Source organism: Myotis nattereri (assembly GCF_964212035.1).
Source record: "Myotis nattereri genome assembly, chromosome: 6".
NCBI classification, from domain to species: Eukaryota; Metazoa; Chordata; class Mammalia; order Chiroptera; family Vespertilionidae; genus Myotis; species Myotis nattereri.
The window spans coordinates 81,916,668-81,942,205 of NC_138081.1; the positions used below are offsets into that span (position 1 = coordinate 81,916,668).

Here is a 25,538-nt window from a genome sequence, read left to right on the forward strand (position 1 = left end):
AGTTCACTGAGCATGGAGGTAATTGAAAACACAAATATACCAAAGGTCAAAGGAAAATGAAGGCACTTGTTTGAAGGCTTCTTTGAATTAGATATTCAGGGAGAGAAAAAAGTAAGAGACCAAAAGTTGGGGTGGAAAAAAGAGAAAACAACGTAAAAATAAACCAGTGTGCTTTACAAATCGGTCCCAGTGGACTCTGAAGCAGGGATCAAGGAGAACAGTTTACTGCTGAGAATATGAGAGCGCTGCAGGCACCACCCAGTGATGGCGCTCTTCTTGGAATGGAACACAGAAGGCTATGTAGCCTATTTGCATTAATACTGTAAAGCTCTCATTCTTCAGACAGCAGCATCCAGATTGTCAGGGGTTCAATCTCTATCGTGACTGAAGAATTTGGAGATCAAATATCTCCTGAATCCCTACCCCCTGCTAGAAAGTGGAGATGCTGGTGTGTGCCCACAAAGAAGAAAGATGTGAAAAATACAGGAAACAAATCTTTATGAGCTTTCTTTTAGATTATCTCTCTCTCTTTTTTTTTTTTTTTAAATATATTTTATTGATTTTTTACAGAGAGGAAGGGAGAGAGATAGAGAGTTAGAAACATCGATGGGAGAGAAACATCGACCAGCCACCTCCTGCACATCTCCCACTGGGGATGTGCCTGCAGCCCAGGTACATGCCCCTGACCGGAATCGAACCCGGGACCCCTCAGTCCGCAGGCCGACGCTCTATCCACTGAGCCAAACCGGTCTCGGCTATATTATCTCTCTTAATCCTTAGAATATGTGTAAAAGAATATTGTTGCGCCATTTTACACAGTTGAAGAAACTAAATTAGAGACTGCCTTCATCGTGTTCAGAGGAACCAGGTTAAAAAAATGATTTTGAGTTCCAGCTTTTCCACAATAATTTAGTATAAAGTCTGAGTCCATATAATCAGTGAATGGTGTCCTCATAAACCCTTGCTCCTCCTAGAATTCCAGCCAACCTCTATTAAGCCATGATTCAGTACAGACAGAGAAGGAGGAGGAGGAGGAGGAGGAGGAGGAGGAGGAGGAGGAGGAGGAGGAGGAGGAGGAGGAGGAGAAGAGGAGGAAGAAGAGGAAGAGGAGAAGAGGAAGAAGGAGGAGGAGGAGGAGGGGGAGGGGGAGGGGGAGGGGGAGGAGAAAGAAGGAGAACCAATAAGGCATAGGAATTTAGAAGAGCATGAGTTTGAAGGGAGGAGGAGGGGGAGGGGGAGGAGGAGGGGGGGAGGAGGAGGAGGAGGAGGAGGAGGAGGAGGAGGAGGAGGAGGAGGAAGAAGGAGAACCAATAAGGCATAGGAATTTAGAAGAGCATGAGTTTGAAGGGAGGAAGAGGAGGAGGAGGAGGAGGAAGGAGAACCAATAAGGCATAGGAATTTAGAAGAGCATGAGTTTGAAGGGAGGAGGAGGAGGAGGGGGAGGGGGAGGGGGAGGGGGAGGGGGAGGAGAAAGAAGGAGAACCAATAAGGCATAGGAATTTAGAAGAGCATGAGTTTGAAGGGAGGAGGAGGAGGAGGGGGAAGAAGGAGAACCAATAAGGCATAGGAATTTAGAAGAGCATGAGTTTGAAGGGCTAGAAATTAAATTTCATTGAAGAGATGGCTACTTCTTATTGAAAGGATCCTGTTTAGACAAGGAGGGGGTGGCTTTGAGTGTAACAAAAAGTTCATTATCTAGAAGTGGACAAAATGTAATCAGTTAAAGTATCTTGGATATAAATGTTTGCTGGATATTTAAAAAAATAGAAACTGAAATATAGCCAGTGCTTAGATAATTTTAGACTATCAAGAACCATTTTTAAAATGTGGTTCCTATTTCTTCATTCAAGGCCAAAAGATATTTTAGGATTGAAAACCAATCTCAAATCTTAAAACATTTATTAATCATTTAGACTTTATATTCAATCATCGTGGAAAAGCTGGAACTCAGAATCATTTTTTAATCTGGTTCCTCTGAACAATATTAAGGCAGTCTCTAATTTAGTAAATAAACGCCTGTGAAAATTGCAGAGCGACCTCTATTAATATGATGTAGACCATGTTGTGTGTTCTCCTGAGATATGCCAGATTAATGAATTATCCAAGCCTTGGTGGGAAATGACCTGCTGAAAATGAAAGTGGAATCATATGTAAAAGCAGCTAATCTTAACCCCTCATTTTACAAATAAGGAAAATGAAACTAGGTTAAAAAGTATTATTTTAGATCACATCACATTCTTATAACTTGAGCATAATTAAAGGTTTTGTTTGGTTTATATTTCTTTCTCTAGTATTTCAAGTTATACTACATTCAAGTGTGTGTGTGTGTGTGTGTTTCCATTTGTGTTTTGAATGGCATCTTTGGATGATTTGCCCAGATCTGGCATCCTGAGTTCTGTGCCAATAAAAATGTCAAGTGCACTTGCCTTTTAATTACATGCAGTGCCTGGATTTTAATATTTCAGATTTTTTCCCTGAAGAAGAGACTTTCCTGGTTCTGTAGTTTATGAAAAAAAAATATCATTGGCATTATCATGAAGTTTTTTCCCCCCTAATAGTTCCAGATATCCACATTTATCAGTTCATAGGCATTTTACTCTGAGGTTCAGATTTAGTTGTTTGTAGCATACTTTGCTATAAACACTAGGTGTGGATATATGATCCAGCATCGTTTAACTTACTCCTTTTATTTCTCTGTAATCTTCGGCTCAGTCTATTTTACTTTTAATTAGGTCATTACTACTTGAATGGCCCATATAATAATCAGTATATAGAAGATATGAAGTTCCTTATTATTTAGACTTTCCACTTTGGCATCAAAGCAGACCAGCTCATTATTCTCCAGTGTTATGGAATTATATTATTGGTCTTACTTTTTACTCCCCAGTTAATTTTTAATTTTACTTTTTTTTTATTCTCTGATCTCCTTTATTACTTGAGTAAAAAAACTTTTTAATCAGTAATACAGCTCCATCATCTCTGAACGCTTCTTAATGCTAGTACATAGACAGACAATCAAAGCATTGTGCTATGGCTATGATACATTCCCTCGTCTCAGTAAGAAGCCATACCATCCACTTCCATGTTTTCTTCAGAGGGGTCTATCCTCACACTTGACTCTAAAGAGGGTACCTTTGTACTGGGCCGTTCCCTTGTGCATCATCTGCTTTACAACACAAAATGGAACTGCATGAGAGCAAAGATTTCTCTGTCTTGTCCAGTAGTGATGCTTCAGAGCCTATAAATGTCCCAGGCACGTGCCAGGGGCAACAAATAATGTGTTTATTAATTAAAGGAGGAAGCCTGTGCCTTCTTTTTGAATTTAAGGTGGAGTATGGAATTTATATGTTCCTTTTTTTAAAAATTTTTTAAATATATTTTATCGATTTTTTACAGAGAGGAAGGGAGAGGAATAGAGAGTTAGAAACATTGATAAGAGAGAAACATCAATCATCTGCCTCCTGCACACCCCCTACTGGGGATGTGCCCGCAACCAAGGTACATGCCCTTGACCGGAATCGAACCCGGGACCCTTGAGTTCTCAGGCCGACGCTCTACCCACTGAGCCAAACCAGTTAAGGCATATGTTCCTTTTTTTTAAAAAGTTTATAACATCCTCTAAGAAGCAGCCAGATTTTATCCACCTATCTATCCACCCACTTCTGCTTTTTTCTAGAAAGGATTTGATGTGACTGCAAATTTACTTCTTTATGTTAGGTAGTTATCGGGATTGACACCTATCTTCTCCTCCTTCTCCTTCTCCTCCTTCTCCTTCCCCTTCTCCTTCACCTTCCTCTTCCTCTTCTCCTCCTCCTCCTCCTCCTCCTCCTCCTCCTCCTCCTCCTCCTCCTCCTCCTCCTCCTCCTCCTCTTCCTCCTCCTCTTCCTCCTTCCCCCTCTCTCTCTCTCTCTCCCCTTCTTCCCTCTCTTTCCCCCACTCCCCCCCCCCCCATCTCTCTCTTGAGTAGAGAGTGATAAAAATATTCCCAATCACATTTCTCTCAGGCAACAGTGCCAGGTGGGAGTCAGGAAGATGGGCTATATTTTGAATTGTGTTAATAACTAATACCATGAATTGGTAAATACATTTACCTCCTCTAAGTTTCTCCTTTATCTGAAAAGCACAGTTGTACTTTGATGTTGAATAATTTTTAAGAAATGTTGTAAGATGTTAACAAACCAGATGCAATATTATGGCCTGTGTAGGACCCCTAGTTGTGCTTCTTTTTAGTACTTGCCGTATTCTATTAATAAGTATAGTTCTTTAAATACATACCTCTGAAGAAAGAGCATTTGTTCATCTTTCTGGTTTTTAGCCGATTACAGTCTTTTGTACCCCTGAGGTTTTCAACAAATATGTGCTAAGTGATGAAGAGTAACATTAATATCTCTAATTAGACATTAGACTTCTCTCTATTTGATGCTGTTTATTTGAACTCATTATCTGTGGTTTAGGAATCTAGAAGTGGGAAGAGAATTTTATCTGAATTTAATTACATGTATACTAATATTTACTGGGGCCTTATTATATATCAGATATTGTCCTAAGCACTCTGTGTATTTTAACCCATTTAATCTTAACACCAACCTAGAAGGTGGGTACCTTTATAATTTCTATTTTCCAATAAGAAAGCTGAGGAGCTGAGTGGTTAAACGCCAGGTCACCTCGCTAGTAAGTGGCAAAGTTGGAACTCAAACCCATGTCAGTGGTTTTGTTATAACGAAGTATATAATGCCACATGATTAGAGTAAGTCCTAGTCGTATATTTTCTACATATGTTGACATTCTTTTCCCATTGTTGCTATTCTGTAGAACAAAATTTTTCTTAAAGCATAATTTTAGATTTTATAAATAAGTTAACTCTGGACTTCATATCTTTTGTTTCAAAAATGTTAAAGCTGTGAACAGTATGTTATAGTTAATATATGCCTTTATTTATGTAACATTAACAAATGATGAACATTTTTTATTTGTCACTTATCTGTTAGACTAAACTGTTGGGCCCTTTGTAAATCAGTGGACATAAATAGATGAGTGAGATTATAGCTCTGCCTTCAATTAACTCCCAAACTGGTATATGTTGCAGACTTATTGAAAAATATTTACAACATAATTTTACATGTTGTTTATGGAAAAATAATTAACTGGTGCTTTAGAAGTGAGAGGGTACTTAAGGATGAGTTCTGGGAAAAATATAAACATAAAATCCTATGATCTGACTTCTACTTTTGGAAGCCTGACAGATTAGGTGCTCTGAGAGACTCTGCAGAACATTCCTGCCTGGGTAGGACATGCCTTTCGATACATAACTGCGCCCACAGCACCTAGGCTAGGGGAAGTCTCTATTCTGCCTCTTCCATCCTCCACCCCCAAAAGGTGTAGGTGACTGGAGCTGAGAAATGGAATAGGCAGAAGGAGGGATGGCAGTTTCTGAAGGGAGGTGCTGGAGATGCATCACCAGGCTAGTCATAAGGGGGTTCTGTATAGAGGTGATGCTCTTAAGGTGGCAGAGGTAGGCTGGGTCCTACGGTACCTCGTGGTTAGTGGCAGAAGCTGATGCAAGTTCCTTTTTAGATGAAAGCATGGTCAGTTTAGGCCTGCAGGATCCCCACAGTCTAGCATAAAGCAATTAACTCGCAAAGGTCACCACGCGTTCATGAAAATAACTCCTTGAAGGACTGCAGGTATTTAGATTGCCAGGCACAAAAGAGCAGTGTTCAAATATTCAGAGTAACAACGTGCAAATCATAAAGATTAAAAAAGATGTTTTCAGGAGTAATTCAACAAAGTATCATTTGCAAAGAACCAAATGGAACTTTTAGGAAGAAACACAGAATTGTTCAAATTTTAAAAATAACTCTTGGGATGGACTGCATAGCAGGTTTGAGAGAAGTAAAGAGACAATTTCTCTCTGGACTTTAATCTGAAGAAGTTACCCATGGCAACATATAAAGGTGCACCAAGATGCGCAAGAAGGGAACTAGGCATGGGAACATGACTATTACATATTACAACATAGTACAGAGCTATAGTAACTAAAACCATTTTATATCAGTAGAGTACATTATTGCCTCTTGGAAATAATGGATAATCTGCAAACTGAATCCATGCATTTATGTAATTTGGATACCGGACAGAAGTGGATCATGGATCAATTCAAATATTGTCCATAGATAATTGGATATTTATGTGGGAAGTGGGGTGCTGTAATATCTTCCAATTGTATATCAGATTCAGAAAGCAATTCCAGATGGATCCAGGATGACATATGAAATGCACAGTTTTAAAACTTTTAGAGAAAAAGAAAGACATTGTTATTATGAATTCAAAAAAATAATTGGTATATTTGACTTCATTAATGTGAAGACGTGCTAGTCATCAAGATACCTTAAATACTTGAAAGGAAAGCCACCCAGTAGAAGGCATTTACAACACATATAACTGACAAAGGATTATTATTATCTTTATTATTATTATTATCCTTACTGCTGTATAGAAGTATACAGCAGTAAGGATAATAATAATATTGAAAAAGATGAAAACCAAATGGAAAAGAAAATGGGTCAAAGTTGTGCTCCCAGCATTTCAGATAAAAAATTGGTGTATCTTAAATAAGTATCTCAAAAGATAATTTCAGTAATCAAAAGCATGTTAGGTATCATTTTCTACCGCTAAATTGTTAAAAATGTCTAAGATTGATAATACAAAGTGCTAAGATGTAATTTAAGTGGAGTTTACATATACCACTGGTTGGTATGTAAATTGGTAGCAATTTGGCATTATCTTATAAAGTTGACTCTTTCCATGATATGATAGTTGCTGTCAAATCCACTGAAAAGGACTCATGGAGCCACAGTTTGCCAAACTCTGAAATAGACCAAGGAGTGTTTGAGTATTTAGGGAATGGTTGAAGCTTGTAAATGATTAGGGTATAAAATACCCTAAATAAACTGTTGAAAAGGTTGATTAGAGCCTCGTTTGGAGAAAAGCCTTATATGTTATACTAAGAACTTTTGCCTTTTCTCTTGAATGGGAAGCAGTTAAAGGAGTCACTGAATCACATTTGCATTTTAGGAAACTTATTCTGGAGGCCTATATGGGAAGCAGAATGTCTTAGTGAAAAAAACAAGTTAACTGGGTCTTGATCTAGGGCAGCAAGAAGACGAAATGGAGAGTTAACAACAGATTTCAGACATAACTTAGCAGATAGACTCAACTGTGTTTAAGAAGCAGGAGAACACACTAAGGCTCTGTTTTGCCCAGTTTAATAAATCTAACTAAATGAAAAGCTTAATGAAAAGTTCATGTTAAATAGAATATTTGCCCTTCATTAAGTTACTAGCTTTTTTAACCTTTAAGTACATCCCTGAAATGCGGTAGTTATTTTATTGTCTTTGCTAAAAGTATTTTTATCTAATTTCTTTAGGATTTTTAAAATTTTATCTTTATTGTTGAAAGTATTACAGATGTCCCCTTTTTCTCCCCATTGACTCACTTTGCTCCCCCCACCCCCACCTTCACAGCACTATTGTCTGTGTCCATGGGTACCCCGTATAATAAAAGGCTAATATGCAAATAGACCGAATGGTGGAATGACCGGTCGCTATGACACACACTGACCACCAGGGGCAGACGTTCAATGCAGAAGCTGCTCTCTGGTGGTCAGTGCACTCCCACGGGGGGAGTGCTGCTGAGCCAGAAGCCGGGCTGACGGCTGGCAAGTGCAGTGGCAGTGGCAGGAGCCTCTCCCACCTCCGCGGCAGCACTAAGGATCTCCCAAGGGTTCCCAGACTGCGAGAGGGTGCAGGCTGGACTGAGGGACCCCCGGCCCCCAGTGCACAAATTTCGTGCACCGGTCCTCTAGTATGCATATAAGTTCTTTGGTTAATCACTACCCCCTCCAGCCCCTACCTTACTTTTTAGATTTGGCAGTCGGGATTTATGTAAGTTTTGAACTGTGAGAGATAGAAACATCAATGATGAGAGAGAATCATAGATTGACTGCCTTCTGCACACTCCCTACCAGGGGAATCAAGCCCATCACCGGGGCACATGCCCTCAGGGAATCAAACCACGAGGTCCTGGTTCATAGGAGCTAAACCACTGAACCACTGCAGCTGGGCTAAACTATGGTTTTAAAACCAAAACAAATTGAAAGAATCTGAGACTACAAAAAAGGTGCCTTAAGCAGTATGAAATTAATTTTAAATATTGTAATATTAATCTTTAGTTCAAAATATGTATACACTTCTGCACTATTGTTTTCCACATCATAAACTTGTAGGTAATATTTATATCTTTATTAAAAAAAACGAGTAAACTAAGTTCTAGTTACTGTTTAAACAATATGTGTGTCATGTAACTTTTCATTGTCACCAATATGAAACTGTAATGGAACCTGTTTTTTATTGTCAACAACATAAGACTAGACAAGTTTCATAAGATAGTATGACATGATAAAGCAAAATGACTTCAAAGGACCATTGAGTTAAATAATACATGCTTCAAGATGCCCGTAGGCTAGATGTCCAGTGTGACAATTTAATTAATAACATGTACTTTACAAAACTCATTATTATATATTTATACAAGAGACTGCTAAGAATTATTTTCAGCTGTTCTCAGTAATGTCACTGCCACTGTTCATAACTTTTAATTTTTAGATGATAGGTAACACCTCTGCCAGGGACAGCAGCATCTACTACTACTTCTGTTACCAGTGTTTTGCAGTTTATGAAAACGTTTCCCATCCGTATGTCACTTAACATTCCTAAAAGCTACATAATATAGGCATTGCTGTTATTTTTATTTTACAGGTGAAATGTTAACTGAGCAATGGCAACTTGCTCATTGTCACACAATGAAAAGAGAAGGAACTAAGAATTAAAATAGCGTCTTGCTGATATTGAATCTCTTATATTTTCCATGATAGCAGCTAGAATTTCCCTGCACTTTGGTTTGAGGGTATATGGTGGCAGACGGTGGAAGCAGTTAGCCTTAGGAAAGAATGGCTAGCACAGGGGCTTGAAAATTCTAGAGAAATTCAGAAATGTCTGTATCAAGTTCATCTGAGGCCAACATCCAAAATCAGCTATGTGTCTCATTTTCTATCTGGCAGTACAATCTACCATAGGCGGCCTCAGTGTCATCCTTTCATTTAGTTAACCAATACTTTTTGCACTGCTGCTCCTTTCCGGGTCTACTGGAAATACAATGCAAGCAAACCAAACATGGTCTCTGTTTTCCTGGACTTTATCGGAACAGCAGGGGGAAGCCATTGGAGGGCTCTAATCAGTGGAGTGACATGATATGGTTGAAACCTTAGAAATACTGTGTGCTACACTGTGAGTTTCGATGTGGAACGGGCAGAGAGAGCAGTTGGGGAGATAAGACAGGTAGGCGGCTGCTCTGTAATCTGGGTACAATACTGAGTTAAGTAGTAGCAGTGGAGATGGAAGAAGTAGAGACAAGAGATATTTAGGAAGTGGTAGTACTTTGTAACTAATTGTATGAGAAAGAGTCGTGACGACGCATCTCTATGAGCCCAAGACAATTCCAGTGTTTGCTTCTTGTCCTATCATATTGAGTTTCCCCTTTCACTTTCTAAAGCATCCCAATTTGGATGATAAATTAGGTTAATCCTGGAGATAAGGAGAAAGAAGAGAATTCAAGAATGAGGCCCAGTTTTCTGGCTTGTACAACAGGAATAGCTGTGCCATTAACCGAAAGGGGATACACTAGAGGAGGAGCTGGTGTGAGGGTAAGAGTAGGAGTTCAGATTTGGAAATGGTGTATTTAAGGTGACTGTCTTATATTGTAGTGAAGACATATCACAAGAGTGAGGTGCATTTGTGGGTCGAGAGTGGAGTTTAGAGCCCTGGTCGTTGATTAGAGATATATTGATTTAAGAGGGATCAGCATGGATGGCAACTGACGTGATTCAAGTGGATGAAATCACCAGAATGGAAAACTGTCAAGAGGTCCCAGTCCCTAAGGAATGCAAGGAAGCTCCTATTTCCAATGAGGGGCTCAGTTAAGATCTGGAAAGGAGAGGCCAGGGCCATAAGAAAACTGGGAGATGGCCAGTGGGAGCCCCAGGAACAGTATTGCAAGAAGCAAGGAGTGGATCGCGATGTCAAATGTGATCAAGAGGTTGCAGAAAACGAGATGAGAAAAGTGCACATTGAACTCAGTAACGAGGAAGTTATTAGACACATTGGTGATGGTGGGTTGGTGGCGTTGGGGGACATGATCCCAATGATAGGATTTTCAGTAATGACTGGGAAGTGAGTGTGAACAGTTTTTCAGAATTAATTATAACTGGGAAGGAAAGAGCATTAGTGAAACACCTGGAGAGTTTGCAGAATTGACAGGATGAGGGTGTCTCTAAAGCTGGGAGAACACCTCTTACATTGTCTCTGGTATCCATCATAAAAGTGGAAAATGTTCTTGTATGATTGCAGTTGTTAAATAGTTTTACTTCTTAAATACATTTTGAGGTATTTGTGTAGTTTTTGTTACCTAAATGTTTTAGGTAAATTATTTTTAAGTAGTGGGAAGAAGAACACAATTTATAAAGTTGTTTTAACTACTTTAACCCCCCCCCCCAAAAAAAAAGCATCTCATAAATTTACTCAATAAAAAACAAAATATTGCCTTAGTTTGTTTTTTTTTCCTCCTCACTGTCCAAAGAATTATGCTGCTCTTGGCTTCAGAACACTGGGGACTCTGAATATTCTTTGACAGATGAAAAGGTAAAGATTTATGGCAAAGGAAAGCATTTCTGAAAAAGGTGCTCCACATTGCCTTTGTGTATGTGCATAAATTATAAACAGGGCGCAAGGGTTGCAGTCACTATAATAGCTTTTTGCTCTTTTTTTTTTTTTAAGAAAATAGAAAATGCTTACTTAGGGGCTACTGCTTGTGTTTCTATTAATGAATCTTCTAAGCTTGAATGATTTTAAATAGGATATTTATACTCCTTGGTTCTGTTAGGCCAAGAATTTAGGAAAATATGTGTGATTAAAGTATCTAAAGTAATAAATTTATGCAGACATTAATTAAAATACTCTTAATAGTTGTAGCAGTAATAATAATATATTTCATAGCTAAAGACTTTGAGGAGGATTCACAATCAAGGGAAAACAGACACCAAATCATGTGTCTGTAAAAAGTTTCCTTAGCCTTTATATTCAAGTTCAATACTGATATGAAAGCATCGATGAGCAACTCTTTGCACAAGAGTTGTGATCATGGCACACAAGCGCCCTTACCCAACCCACATGAATAAACTTGGTGTTTTACTTTTTTGTTTGTTTGTTAACCATTTGGTAAGTATGAATTGAAATCCAGTGTTTAACCAAGACGTATGGATTATGACTTTACATTTTATTTTATGTTTTATTAATCCTCACCTGAGGATGTTTTTCCATTGATTTTTAGAGAGTGGAAGGGAGGGGGAGAGACAAAAAAAGAAACATCAGTGTGAGAGAGACACATCTATTGGTTGCCTCCTGCACATGCCTCGACCAGGACCAGGGATTGAACCTGCAACCAAGGAATGTGCCCTTGACTGGAATTGAACCCAGGATCCTTCAGTTGACGCTCTGTCCACTGAGCCAAACCAGCTAGGGCCAGACTATAACTTTAAAGTAGTAACACTGTTTTGCATAATAGATTATGAAAGTCTTATGCCCTGAATACAATTTCGAGGTTATCAGTATCATTTTACTTTTAGATTTGGCTTTTCAATCCTGGAAATATTTTTAAATTTATTCATTAGCAAATCTATATTATTTAATAAGACTTTAAAAAATATTTTTCAGCCTTTGAATTTGGAAGTGTTTACCCATCATCACCTTCATGTCAATTTGGTTACTTAATCGCTAAACCAAGCTAATATTAAGGTTGGCTGTTCATACTTCATGATGATATTTTGTGTTTGCACCTGTTAATATTATGAAGATTGTTTGCTTCTGGTTAGGTTTACTAGTTCTGAAGATTCCTATGAAAACGTGCTACTTACATAATAATATCTTTAGAAATGTATCCCATAGCACCATGTGTTTTATTGAACTACAGTGGCATATTAAAAATGTATTTACCTCATTGAACAAGAACTGATCTTTTAAAGGGTGTCAGAAACATTTAATTCTGTGAGTATGCCAAGAAATCACAAAGGGAATATTATCATTACTCTCTGAAAGCCACAGCTAACAAAGGACCTGATGAGAATAAGGTTTAGTTAGTGAATAATGAGGATTTATTGCCTACACTGAAATTTTTTCTAGAAATATCTATATCAGACATTCAGTCTCCCTTTCTATTTGAAGTGGTAACTGTATCAAATCAATCCATTTTGAGAATTACCAGCAATATTCTTTGTAGCTTCATATGCAACTTTAAATTATATTTCCTCTCTTCATTATATGTGTATATTTTTTTTTATTTTTACTGACTTTATTGGGGTGACATTGGTTAATAAAATTATATATGTTTCAGGTGTACAATTCTATAATACGTCATCTGTATATTTCTAAAGTTGCTCTTGGGAAAAGAGATCTCCAATATATAGAATACATGTTTGATGAATTGAACTGTAATGTGTAGCTTGAAATGTGGTAAACTGAACTACCTCTCTTCGTAATTAATGAGACTGGAAATTCCCTGAAGCCCTCATATGTGCAAAGTGTCAAGTTGGCAACTTGCTGACTAGAAGAAACAGGATGAAAACTCGCTTTTCCTATTTGAGAGTAATAGTTACCAAATACTGGTCCTTGTGATGCTTTATCCGATCCAGTTGAAATAAGATAAATGAAGAGAGTGATAATGAATTGTTTTTGCAAAGTTGACCATTCTCTCTAAACTTTTTTTTCCAAACTATATTTCATTTTAAATTACCATTTTATGAAATTTAAATTATCATTATGAAATGCATGAAAGTATTATATGCATTAGTTCTTTTTTCCTACCTGAAAAAATTAAAAAGTTAGAAGCAGACTTGTGTCAGTCCCCTTCTGAGTGAAACTGGCTGGTTGGAAAACTGAAGCAGGTATTTAGATGTGCAGAACTTGGGTTAAAAGAGGAGGGGGTGGGTAAATAAGGCAGGACAAAGGCGCTAAAGAAGAAAGGACGGACTAGCTGGTTTGGCTCAGTGGATAGAGCACCTGCCTGCGGACTGAAAGGTCCTGGGTTCGATTCCAGTCAAGGGCACGTGCCTGGGTTGTGGGCTCGATACCCAGGGGGGAGCATGCAGAAGGCAGCCAATCAATGATTCTCTCTCATCATTGATGTTTCTATCTCTGTCTCTCTCCCTTCCTCTCTGAAATCAATAAAAATATATTTTTTAAAAATAAGAAAGGACAGTGTTCTAGAAAAAATGGATTATTTTAAAAGGGGAATTGGAAAATTATTCATTGGAAAGCGGTGAGGTTAGGTTTATTTATTTGTTTGTTCATTTAGCCATTATCCTTGACACTGCGATGAGGGCTTTAAGGCAGTTTCCCACATGTGCTGAACCCTCAGAATCCCCTGTGCTCCTGTCACACCGTCCTCATCAGGGGAGTCCGTGGGTGGGAACACTGAGACGGCTGGTTTGGGTGATAGATGTTAGGTTTTTCTCTGTTCTTGAGCACCTGGTCATCTATCGTCATCTCTCTAAGCCTCAATTTTTACATGTAAAATGTACATAAAAATGGGTAAATGAGGTAAAAAGGAAAATGTCTTCAGAGGTTTACTGGAGCTTATAAATTAAAGATTATAATTTTAATATGTGTGTATATATAGGGGATGGTGGTGGCTTCCAGAAAGAAAGGAAGTGAAGTTCTACAAAAAAAAAAAAATTTTTGTTAAAGATTTATCTTTTCAGATTTCTGTTTTCCGAGTTTGTTATCTGGGTTTTATTTGTTAGGAAAATGTGAAATATTTCTTGATGTGCCTGTTTTACTTTTCTTATTATTTTTGTGCCCCAAACCAACTGTTTGCTTCAAATTTTATACAGCACATTATAAACTCACACCTCCAGCAGTTAGACGAGGCACTTATTTAGCTTAACCACTTGTGTCCCAGACAAGTGCCACCGACTCTACCTTAGAGGCCCAAGCTCAGCACCCTGCACTGGAGTGGAGAGGGTTCGCTAAATAAAGCTTTAAATCTGACCCCTTCTCACTTTTGGACATTTGGAGAAAAATCGTTCACTATTCCCTTTGATAGTTGTCTCCAGATTTTTGGTTTTTTTTGGTTTTTTTGTAAACCCCTATTCAGAAAGCTTTCCCCTTAGCTTGACCCTAACTCTCTCATGCTGTATAGTTTAGCACCCTTCTGTATTTATATTTTCAGGTTATTTTCATTCAAGTAAATGAAATAAGTCACCTTTTTGTAATAGTTGTGCAGTTTCCTTTCTGTGATAATTAGCTGTTTTTAGTAACTTATTTTTTTTGGTTCATTTAGCAGCAGCAACAGAAGAACCAGAAGTGATTCCAGACCCGGCAAAGCAGACAGACAGAGTGGTGAAAATAGCAGGAATTAGTGCTGGAATTTTGGTGTTCATCCTCCTCCTCCTAGTTGTCGTATTGATTGTAAAAAAGAGGTAAGGCCTCAGTTTGTTCTGTCCCACTCACTTATCTATGTCACTAGATTTCAAGTATTTTTTTGTTTCCTTGACCTTTTTAAATTAGAGGATTGAATTTAGAAGAATTGCATTTTTACCATGTCAGCATGAGTCTATTCCTCATACTTCAAAAATAAATTTGTATTGGTTATTTGCAGTTTAATTTCAGATATAAATATCTACTTTTTGTCACATTAACATTGATATTAATGTATGAATTAAAATTTATCAAATGCAAAGATACTTGAGATGTTAATTTATCTTGTACTTCTAGTGTTATTAAGAATAATGAAATAAGGATTTATCATAAAGCTTGGATTATGGTCTATGAATTATTTTGTACTCTATTTTTGTACATATTGGCTATAAATAAGGTATGAGAAGAATATAAACATTATTTGTGAAGTTGTGTATTAAATATTCACTGACTATTTGAGCACTTTAATATGAAAAGTCAAGTTTTTAAAAATTGATCATTAGTCTTTTGTACTGTATCAACTAATATCTTCTGGAATTATAGGAAGATATTAGGACCCACTAGAATTTAAAATGAACTCTAGTCTGGAGGTTAAAGTCTACTCCTGCTGAAAAACATTTCAAAGTATGCAGTTTTTATAACTTAAACTTTTTTTCATTTTATTATATGTCATTTGTCAGGCATTGTCTCAGAAACTAATACAAATCCCCAATTCTTCCAATCATATGTGTTAGATAAATCTACAATTGGGAAGGACTTAAAAACATCTTAACATGCAGAATATAGCCCTAAAATAGTGTTGTATGTAAAAGTGTTTGTAATTTGTAAATTAAGTAATATAATAAATGATGTTGATAACATTAAGTCATATAATATTCTATGATGATTAGTATTTTATACTCAAAATAGATCATTACCAATATAGATATGACTCATACTGCATGTTTAATAATTCCATCAGAGTTTATTTTAATGCATTGCCTCTTTACAATTATTCCCTGGAGATATATATGTTGGAGAAGACACATCTGCATTAGAAACATTAGGTATGCATTCCAGTGTTTTGTGTTAAGTTAGCGACATACGTGCTTTCCCCAGTAGTGTTTTCTCTTCTTGCTGTTGTCTACCTATGTGGTTGGAAAAGACATCCTATTTGAGTCAGAAAGGTTGAAGTATTTTAGTAATACAAATTTGCCAGGCAAGATCAATACACTTTTTGAATATAACCTCCAGATCCTATGTCTCTACTTAGAGTAAAGTTGTACTTGGAGGGTTGACTACACTAAACAATTTAGAAAGTTATTCAACTTTGCTCCTCAGCTGAAATTATTCCAGTCACTTCAGATTGGACATGGGAGCAAGAAAATAGCTTCAGATTATGTCCTCGCCTAGTTAAAATTGGGTGAAATAATCAGTTTTATTTGTTATTAGGGTCTTTCTTATTCATGGCCTTCTATTTTAGAAATAACAAAAACATTTGAAACATAAGTCTAATAAAGTATGCCAAAACAGTCCCGAAGCATGATTGCGGGAGGGGGGTGTATATGCTCTGACAACTCGCTAAAATTGCATAATGTAGCAAATTCTTTGCTGGTTCATATTTTAAATGGTTAGATAAATGGGCCTCAAGTAAAATGTTTAATGTTGGAGTTTTCACAGTTATACTTTAATTGATTGCTTTTTGGTAGAGAGTATGCTAGGGCTTTTATTTTTCTGCCTCATCACCTCCATGATTAGTAAAGGTTATAATTTTATACACAAAGTTACATACTTAAATATGTTACCTTCCAATATATAACATTATAACTAAATTAATTGAATATCTTACTCATCCAACTTTATAATGACTTTTACTCAATTTTGTGTCACACATGTATCCTGTATGATTTAATAAAAAATATGTTTATTATACATAAACAAAATCATAGATATGATAACAATATTGGATAGTATCAAACTTAGGGAAATAATTTTAGTGTATAACATAGGTACTCACATAATACACAAATTTATTATAAAAATAATGAAAAGGCAAATTATTTTAGCCTTTAATCTTTATTTTTATGGGAAATGACTAGGTTTCTCAAGATTTTATCCCTCACTGGGAATAATAATATATATAGGTATACTTCTCTTGTTGAAAATATTCTGTGTATGTTTGGTTGTGTGAAGAAATGGTTTGGAATTCAATTTAGTGAAATTCTACAGCTAAGGGTATACATAAAGTAAGTTTTTAGGCTGAGAAAAGGGATATTGCATCTTTCAAAACGCAATGCCATTTTTTAATTTAATTGCTGTTGAATTATTTCCAAATGTATGCCATTACTTCATTGGTTATGTATTATATTTTAAATGCACAGCATGGATGCTTTAATAATTCTAAACATAAATTTGAAATTATGTTTCAATACAGTAAATGTTTGTGTATGATATCATCTTCACATACATCTACTGTAGACATATTTTGTGTATATTGTTTGGTGCATATGTATATTCACTTAATATATGTATGTACCTGTGTACCATTAAGATATAATGACTTATTTACAAAAATTTAGGTCTCATTCTGCATATATTCTATATTAACATAATAGATCTTTATATTTTGTATCTAAAGAATAATAATCAATTCAGTGTACAAGTTCTATAAACAGCTGTTCCATCTTTCATGACATTTAGATGATAATGGAGGATGTGCTTAACTGCATGTTGAAGATACACAATCCATTTAATCTTTCAATTTTTTTGGCTATAAAAGAAATGTCAGCATGTTATTTTTTTCCAAAATTATGTATTTTAAATTTTATTTTTCTATTGCATATCTGTCTAATTGCATGGCAAAAGATATCTAACCAATGCATGAGCAAATTGAAATGCAAACCAAAAAAATACATGAATTTTATTTTATTTCATTTTATTTTTAACGCACATTTTTCTGCTTTATTGAATGTGACGGAGTCACGCTTTTCATTCACCATTGCTTCTCTTTTTCCACTGTCTGTGATTTGCTTGCCAGGAGGAGCTACTATTCTTACTCCTACTACCTGTAAGTAGAAAATGGGTGATATACGACTTTACATGTGTTAAAGATGCAGTATCCCTTTTTGAAAAAAAACACACACACAAAAAAAAAAACAAGATGTTTGCAATTTTGGTGACATTTCAAAAAATGTTTTTCTGGACTCTAAAACTATAAAGTGTACCTATTAACTTATTTTGTTAATCTTTTTAAAAAGGGATATTGTATTTCTGTATGTTCAGCTACCTTTATTTTAAATTTTCAGTTTTCCATAAGTAGCTTTAGTCTACAGCCTAAAACATCATTTATTTACTTACGTCAAACCTGTACCTTATCAATATGAGACCTCTCTCATCTGGCAGAGGTAGTGGTTGTAACTCACGAATCACTATCTTTATGTAACACTGTTATATTTAACAAAATGACCCAAGTGATGGATTCATAGAAGAACAATCAAAAGTGGCTTCCCAGGATGCAAATCACATCAGGACTGATAGTGAAAACATCTGTCTCCACATTTCCAGGAATCCATGATGGGTTATAACTTCCAAATGAACAACTTTGGTCTGGCCATCTAGGCTGTCAGTATACTCTTGCAAAAACAAATGGGTAAATGCATAATGCTTTAGTGACAAATAAATAGAAAACAATTTAGAGAAAAAACGTTATTGTTTATTTTAACATAAGTAAGATTATTATTTTTTAAAAACAAGACCAAGGTGGGGAAAAGCCCCTTCCACCTACACAAAACATACGTACGTGTCACAAATCTCCTTTTCTCTTCCAAAGTCTTAGCTCATCCTATAATTAGGTATAGAATGATAGTTGGATAAGGATGGAGAGTATTATCCACTCTATTTTTCTACTTATTTTCAATTTGCTACTTTAGATGCCAGGATACACAGCCAATCCAAAGGAACAATACAACCAAGTGTTTCTGGACATTGCTTGTTCACTATTTGGTCCACCACCTTTTAGGCTTAAGGACTGTGATTACGCATGTTTGAGGGCATGTATCCCCCACTATTTATTTCATTAGGTAAATTTAATCTAGCTTAACAACAAAATTTGTTGAGTCTCAATGACTATAACAGAATTTTGTTTAAAATATTATAAAAAATCTGCTACCCAAGCAGGTGAAAACTAACAGTGCTCCTAGCTTATTCTGATGGGTCATAATATCCTTGTTAAATCATGTTGGATGAAGCCAAAGGTAATTAACTGTACCATTTCATACAATGATGGAGCACTTTTCCTCTTTATAGCCCACCCATATATCCACCTGCGGATATTTATGCTGTTGAATGCTTTGATGATGAAAGTCGTTTGCACATCTGTCAAACTCAAGTAGTTTCAGAATAGTTTACTGCCCTGAAGTGCACATTATATATACTTGTTGCTCAGTGGAGACAAAGCATCAAGCATACAGAAATCAATAAGTATTTAATTATGAGAATGCCAATAAGCTTCCCCTTAACTATCTATATGTTGATAGTGTTAGAATGGGATTGTCTTTTTAGTGGATGGATAATATCCCAGGATTCTAGACTTGGTAGTAGATTATGATGCTGTTATTGTAATATTTGTGGCTATTGGCATTATGAATCATAATTAGAAAGAATGTCACAGAGATATGCCTTTAAAAGCTGCTCCAACGTAACTAGTGAAGCTAATCTTTAAAATTTTAAAGATTTTTAAAAATAAAAGTAGAAATAAATTGATTGGAATTTAAAAGTTAACCGGATGCAATCTTTGAGCTAACATGCATTGACATCATCATAGGAACGCTCAGTTCTTGATCAAAACACTTAACTGTGATGTTTTTATTTGTTTGTAAGAACCTGAATTAAGGCCTACCTCATAGAGTTATTGTAAGCATTAAGGTAGTAGAACCAAACTGATAATGCTTGGTTGGCAGATACTAACAAAGGTTTTAGTCCCCTGTAATTTGACGACTAACAAAGGTTTGTGACTCTGAAAAGTAAAGATCCCTCATAGCTATGAAAACTTGTACCTGCCATGAATTTGACAAATTCATTGCTTAATATTTTTCTTAATCATGAAACATATATATTTTAAAGTAAAGCCTCAAAGTCCAAACATGCCTTTTCTATTTGCTTTGAACTGTCCATCCTCAAAAGTTTAACTTTTTAATCCATATTCCACGTTGTGTTATATTTATCAATTCAATCTCTTAAATTTTTGGAGGAACAAATTTATTATTTCTTCTTGCCCAGCAAAGACTGGAAGTTATTTTTTAAACTATCTTTTTTTTTTTTTTTGCTGTTTCAAAAGTTTTAAATGGCAAAACATTTGTGCTGCATTCCCATTGTAACAATTAATGTTTCACTCCTAGAGTAAGTAGATGCCTTACATTATAGTACACTTGTAATGGGTCATTTAATGATGTCAGCAACTGGAGATAGTTAAGAGTATAGGCCTTGAAACCAGGTCATTTTTCACTGCTTACTAGATAAATAACCTTGGGCAAGTTATTTAACTTGTCTGAGCCTCAATAAACTCATCTTTACAGTTAGAACTCTCATGCCTTTTTCAGTAGGTTGATCTGAGAATTAACGGAATTAGCAAATGAAAAGTGTGAAGAATATCACAGGCCTATTCATTCATTCAACAAATATTTTATTTGAGTGCTTGCTATGTGCCAGACACTGCTCTAAGTGCTAGGAATATACAGATGGTTCTTCCCTTTGTGGAACACACAGTGAGGAAAAGAATAGGACCCTTGCAATGATATGTAATGAGTGTTATTAGAGGCAGAAAACATGGTGCTACAAACTCACCCAGCACGGAAACCTAATCTGAAACAGGTTGTTGGAATTAGTCTTAGAAGCCTGCCTGTTGAGGTGAGACACAATGCAAATTAACCAGAAATTAGAGGTAAAAGAACCTTGTAGGGTCAATGAACAAATAACATAACATCAAAGAGGTAAGTTTGGAAAGTGACGTCTATAGACCAAAATACGATCTGCTAATACTTAATTTGCTTCATACACTGTTTCAAACAATAAAAGCACTTGAAAAAAGTCAGGAAATTTAATATGAATGTTCAGATTCATTACTTCTCCTTAAATGTAATTTAAAAATCAGAAGCTTAACACTGGGATCAGATGCCAATAGTCACCTAGATAAGTTGCCCCTAAGCTGCTCTCCAGGTCTCCACAGTCCCCACACTTCAGGCCATTGTCTTCCCCCTGCAGCAGCACTCATTCACAGTCCCTATCTGAAACCTGTAAGAAGGCTACTATGGGGATTTTACTGCCTCGCCTAGAAAAAAAGAGATAATGACTTTTCAATGAATAGAGCAAATATTGCTAATAATGGTGGTGGTGGCAATGGTGGTGGTGGTAGTGGTTGTGATGGTGTAGTTAGTGGTAATAATGCTGTTGGTGGTGGTGCTAGTTCTTATTATACTTTCGCCATTGTTTTCTTACTACTAGCACTGTCATTATCATTATTATTATAATTTATTTTTAAAAGTGCTCCTTCAATCCCTAAAGCTTAGTTTCCGACTGTCTTATTTAGGTGTCAGATCTGCTGTGTTCATATGGTGGGTATGTTGGGTAAAAACTCCCTGAGGTTAAGTATTATAATTTTCAGGAGGAGGGGGGGAGTATTCTATTCAGGAGTAGCTCTTGAATTGCTAGATTGAATTTTGAAAGGAAACTCTGGGGGGCATAAATACAACTATTATGTGAGCCTTTAAATAAAGTGTTGGTAGCATATTTTCTCTAGTAAAGATACTAATGGAAATCGGAAGAATATATCCTAGCTAATAATCTAGCTGAGAAATGGTATTCTTAAAACAACTAAAGAATATTTCAGAGGCGACATAAACTGCTGCCATAAATTTAGAAACATAATCTGCCTACTACAGGCTTTTAGAGTGCCTTTATTTATATCATCTAAATCGCCCTTTTAATGTGATGTAAACATTTTGTATACCCTTAATGTTTTTATTACATGTTTCATGTGTAATGGTCACAAAGAATCATAAGGTATTTCATATATTTGATATTAAGATAAAGATTTCAGTTTTTGAATAGCTGAAAAGTCTAACTCTTCTATTTTCCAAGTCCCCAAAGTCATTTGTCCCACTGACTTTATAAGGCATTTCTATAGTGGATACTCGGCCATGTGATTCTAAAACAAGCTTTTAGGATTTGACCATGTCTATAATTCAGGATTATAATCATTTGTGTAATGCATCTACTTTTTCATATAGTATATAACTTTTTCATATTTTCCTGTGTATTTGCATTATATTTAGCTGTGGTTGATTTTACAAGTCTCCAATTTAGTTTTGGGTTAATGTTATAAATAAATTGGTAAATATGTTAATGCTACACATGTTGCATTTTACTGAATAATAAAACAGAAAATGAAGAATGGGATTGCTTTGTTTATTTTAATTGGATGAGTATAGCAAAATAAACTTTAAAAAGTAGTCATGTTATTCCTCGGAAGAACTTCTAACAGTTGACAAAAGAATTAATCACCCAGGAGGAATACCAAAATTTAGCTTTAGCTTAGATTTTTCTTGACTAGCTCTAATAAGGAAGTATTCACATATGGTTGTTATAAAGTGTAGTTATATTTTATAATACTTTATTTTAGTGATAAAATATAAGAAATAAGAGGTTTGGGTTGACAGCTTGAATGTTGAAACACTCAAATGACAAATAAACTGGTTTCATAGCAACCAAAATATATTGTTTGAGTGTGGAACTTAATTCCCGAAATTATGACCTAAATTATTTCTAAACCACATCTATATCCTTATCCTTGGGCTTTCCTGAACTACATACTGCTGGTGTCAGCTCTCCTTCAAGCTTCACACTAAGGTTTCCTTTTTGTATTTGCCTTGGCAGCAAGCTCGCTAAAAAGCGCAAGGATGCTCTGGGGAACACCCGACAGGAGATGACTCACATGGTGAATGCTATGGACCGAAGCTATGCAGATCAGAGCACTCTGCACGCGGAAGATCCTCTCTCCATCACCTTCATGGACCAACATAATTTTAGTCCAAGATGTAAGTTCTTTAAATTTTTCACAAATGATTTTTAAAGCTGTTTTTTAGTGCACTCTGCCGTCAACATTAAAATTTTCATAAATGATTTTTGAAGCTGTTTAGTGAACTCTGCAGTCAACACATTGTCTTTTGAATAGTGAGAGATAATAAGGAAAAGAAATGGAAGAAACAGCTAGAAAGATAAAAAAGCGATAGAGAATATTATGGAATTCATAAGAACTTATTTTCATTCTTGATAGTAGATTCACTTTAATGTCAAACTGCATGAATATTATTACTATATCATTATAATATATATTCATATATACTACTCAGACCAAATCATTTGTCATTGCTTTAATATACTTGATTGCCTATATAAAATGAGTTTATGTCAGATTTATAGTTATTTTTCCATTTGTCTTCCTTTGTGCAAGATAAAATTCTTTGTGAGATAAGAAACATCATATTCTTTCTGCAGATAATTTGCACTGATAAAATTATTCTATTAAAATATTCTATATACTTCTGGAAAATTTTAGTAACAAAAAGTTAACTGAGCCCAGCTGGTGTGGCTCAGTGATTGGGCATCAACCCATGAACCAGAAGGTCATGGTTTGATTCTCAGTCAGGGCACATGCCTGAGTTGTAGGCTTGATCCCTGGTGGGAGGATGTGCAGGAGAAAGCTGATTGATGATCCTCTCTCATCATTGATGTTTCTATCTCTCTCTGCCTCTCCCTTCCTCTCTGAAATTAATGAAGTGTGTATATATATATATATATATATATATATATATATATATATATATAGTTAGCTGGGGGAAAGAGGAATCTACATGCTTTTCAGTATCTGGTGTGAAGTTCAAAAGTTTACTTGAATAGGGGCTTTGGCAGGGAATGGTGAAATCCATCCACCAATTCAGCCATTCATCTGTCTACCACCTTATCCACCCCTCCATCCATATTAAGATTTCCTAATGTTGATCTATGAAGGCAGGACTTTTAAGATATTTCCACTGAAGTGCTGTTTAATGGCAAATGATTTGAATAATTGCCTCACAATTAATATTAGTTTATCTTCAGATTTCCAATGAATTTTATATTTTTTTTTCTATAGCGCTGTTTGTTACTTAAACTTAAGTTAAATTATCTAACTATTTCTTTAAATCCTCAAGTAAATTGATGCTTGAGGAAGGCAAATCATGTTTATCCTAGGTCTTGTATACGCAGGTGCATTCGTCCACAGATCCCAGAGGTTTGCTTACCTCAATTTGAAAAACATCTGTATAAGGGAAGAATAGACAATAAAACTATTATTTCTTATACATATTATAAGCATATGTTGTAGTAATAATAGAGAAAATAAAGTGTTTGTAGTTTGTATGCATTTAGGTCTTTTCAGAAAGGGAAGGGTTTTTTTTTCTGTAATGTTCAAGTAGGTGAAAATTCTCAGACATTATTAGCCCTAAATGCAGCCCATCATTTTCCTTGATATGTATCTAACCAAACAAGTTAGAAATGCTATAGTCATTTTGGAATTTAATTTTAATCGATATAGGGCCTTTTTTAATCTACTTTATCTTTATTTCACTATAAGACAATTGACAGAGAATAACATAAAATATTGTTGTAAGTAAATTTTCCCGAAAATATAGATGTACCATCTCTCTAACAATTTGATTTAATAGTTAACCCATTAAGGATTTGAAAACATTTTTGTTCCCCCAACTTTTCTATCTTTTGCCTATCTTATTAGAAAGGTTGAATTCAGCAGTGTAACTATAAATACCCACCTATGAACTTAGAGAAATGATTAAATATATTTCCCACAGTTAACTAAAAAAAAAAAAAATACTTGGAATGAATATGAGATAATTGTTTCTCAAAGTAACTTGCACTTGCTAGATCTAAAATACATGGGATTCCCCCCTAATCTTAGAAACTTTATAATGTCAAATTGAATATGCCTTGCTTTTTAAATTAAACTGAGTACTGAACTATAATTATAGATGCACCTTTCTCTCTTGGTGTTTTGCAATAACCCAAACTGAAAGAGAATTTTACTTTTGCAGGTTATAGTAACCAAAGAAAATTTAATAATGATATTTCTTAAGAAAACATAACTCTATTTTAAAGGGAACAACTTTAGGGCAATATGTTCCTTCATGAGCTTTGTTTTCCTATACAGTGCCCAATGATCCACTTGTGCCGACCGCTGTGTTAGGTGAGGCCCTAATTCTTTATCATCATTTTTGCATGGATCACACCTCTTTGCATGGGTTATAACTTTGTCAACAGAGTAATCATTCACAGTGCAGAAAGCAACTTGATTTAAAATATATAGTCATCATCTTATCAAAGAGAACAACTGTGGTAAATCCAGTCAGATCTAGTGGATTTCAGATTTGTAAGGCGTACTTTTCTAAAGCAATGTATTTGCTAATTTTTGGTTCCATTAGATTTGCAGCAAAAGTACAATGGCGCCTAATATAAGATTATGTTTATTTAAGCAGGTTAGTAGAATGAACCAAAATGCACAGGGACCAGTGCTACCTGAGTAATTTCTTTATATGTAAAAATGTATCTGATGGGAAGGGATTTTCCAAATCCTCCTAATTTTATAGTTACTATATAACATCTAAGACAACTGGTCTTATGAGTGATAAATAAGTCCTTTTCAGATGTAAAATTACATTAATTTTTTTAATATATTTTATTGATTTTTTACAGAGAGGAAGGGAGAGAGATAGTTAGAAACACCGATGAGAGAAACATCGATCAGCTGCCTCCTGCACATCTCCTACTGGGGATGTGCCCGCAACCCAGGTACATGCCCTTGACCGGAATCGAACCTGGGACCTTTCAGTCCACAGGCTGACACTCTATCCACTGAGCCAAACCGGT

General features: G+C 35.6%; 1 protein-coding gene across 7 annotated transcripts in view; it reads left to right on the plus strand.

Moving 5' to 3' along the window:
• PTPRK (protein tyrosine phosphatase receptor type K) overlaps positions 1–25,538 on the plus strand; it is a 484,221-nt gene that overhangs the window by 426,680 nt on the left and 32,003 nt on the right. For 2 of the 7 annotated variants that reach the window (XM_081094207.1, XM_081094208.1), the window contains exons 14-16: positions 14,449–14,587; positions 22,494–22,654; positions 24,823–24,858. In XM_081094207.1, the coding sequence (XP_080950333.1) occupies positions 14,449–14,587; positions 22,494–22,654; positions 24,823–24,858 (336 nt within the window). Of the gene's footprint in view, positions 1–14,448; positions 14,588–15,589; positions 15,632–17,601; positions 17,632–22,493; positions 22,655–24,822; positions 24,859–25,538 lie in introns of all 7 variants that reach the window. The other 5 variants (XM_081094209.1, XM_081094210.1, XM_081094205.1 and 2 more) reach the window with 4 other exon arrangements.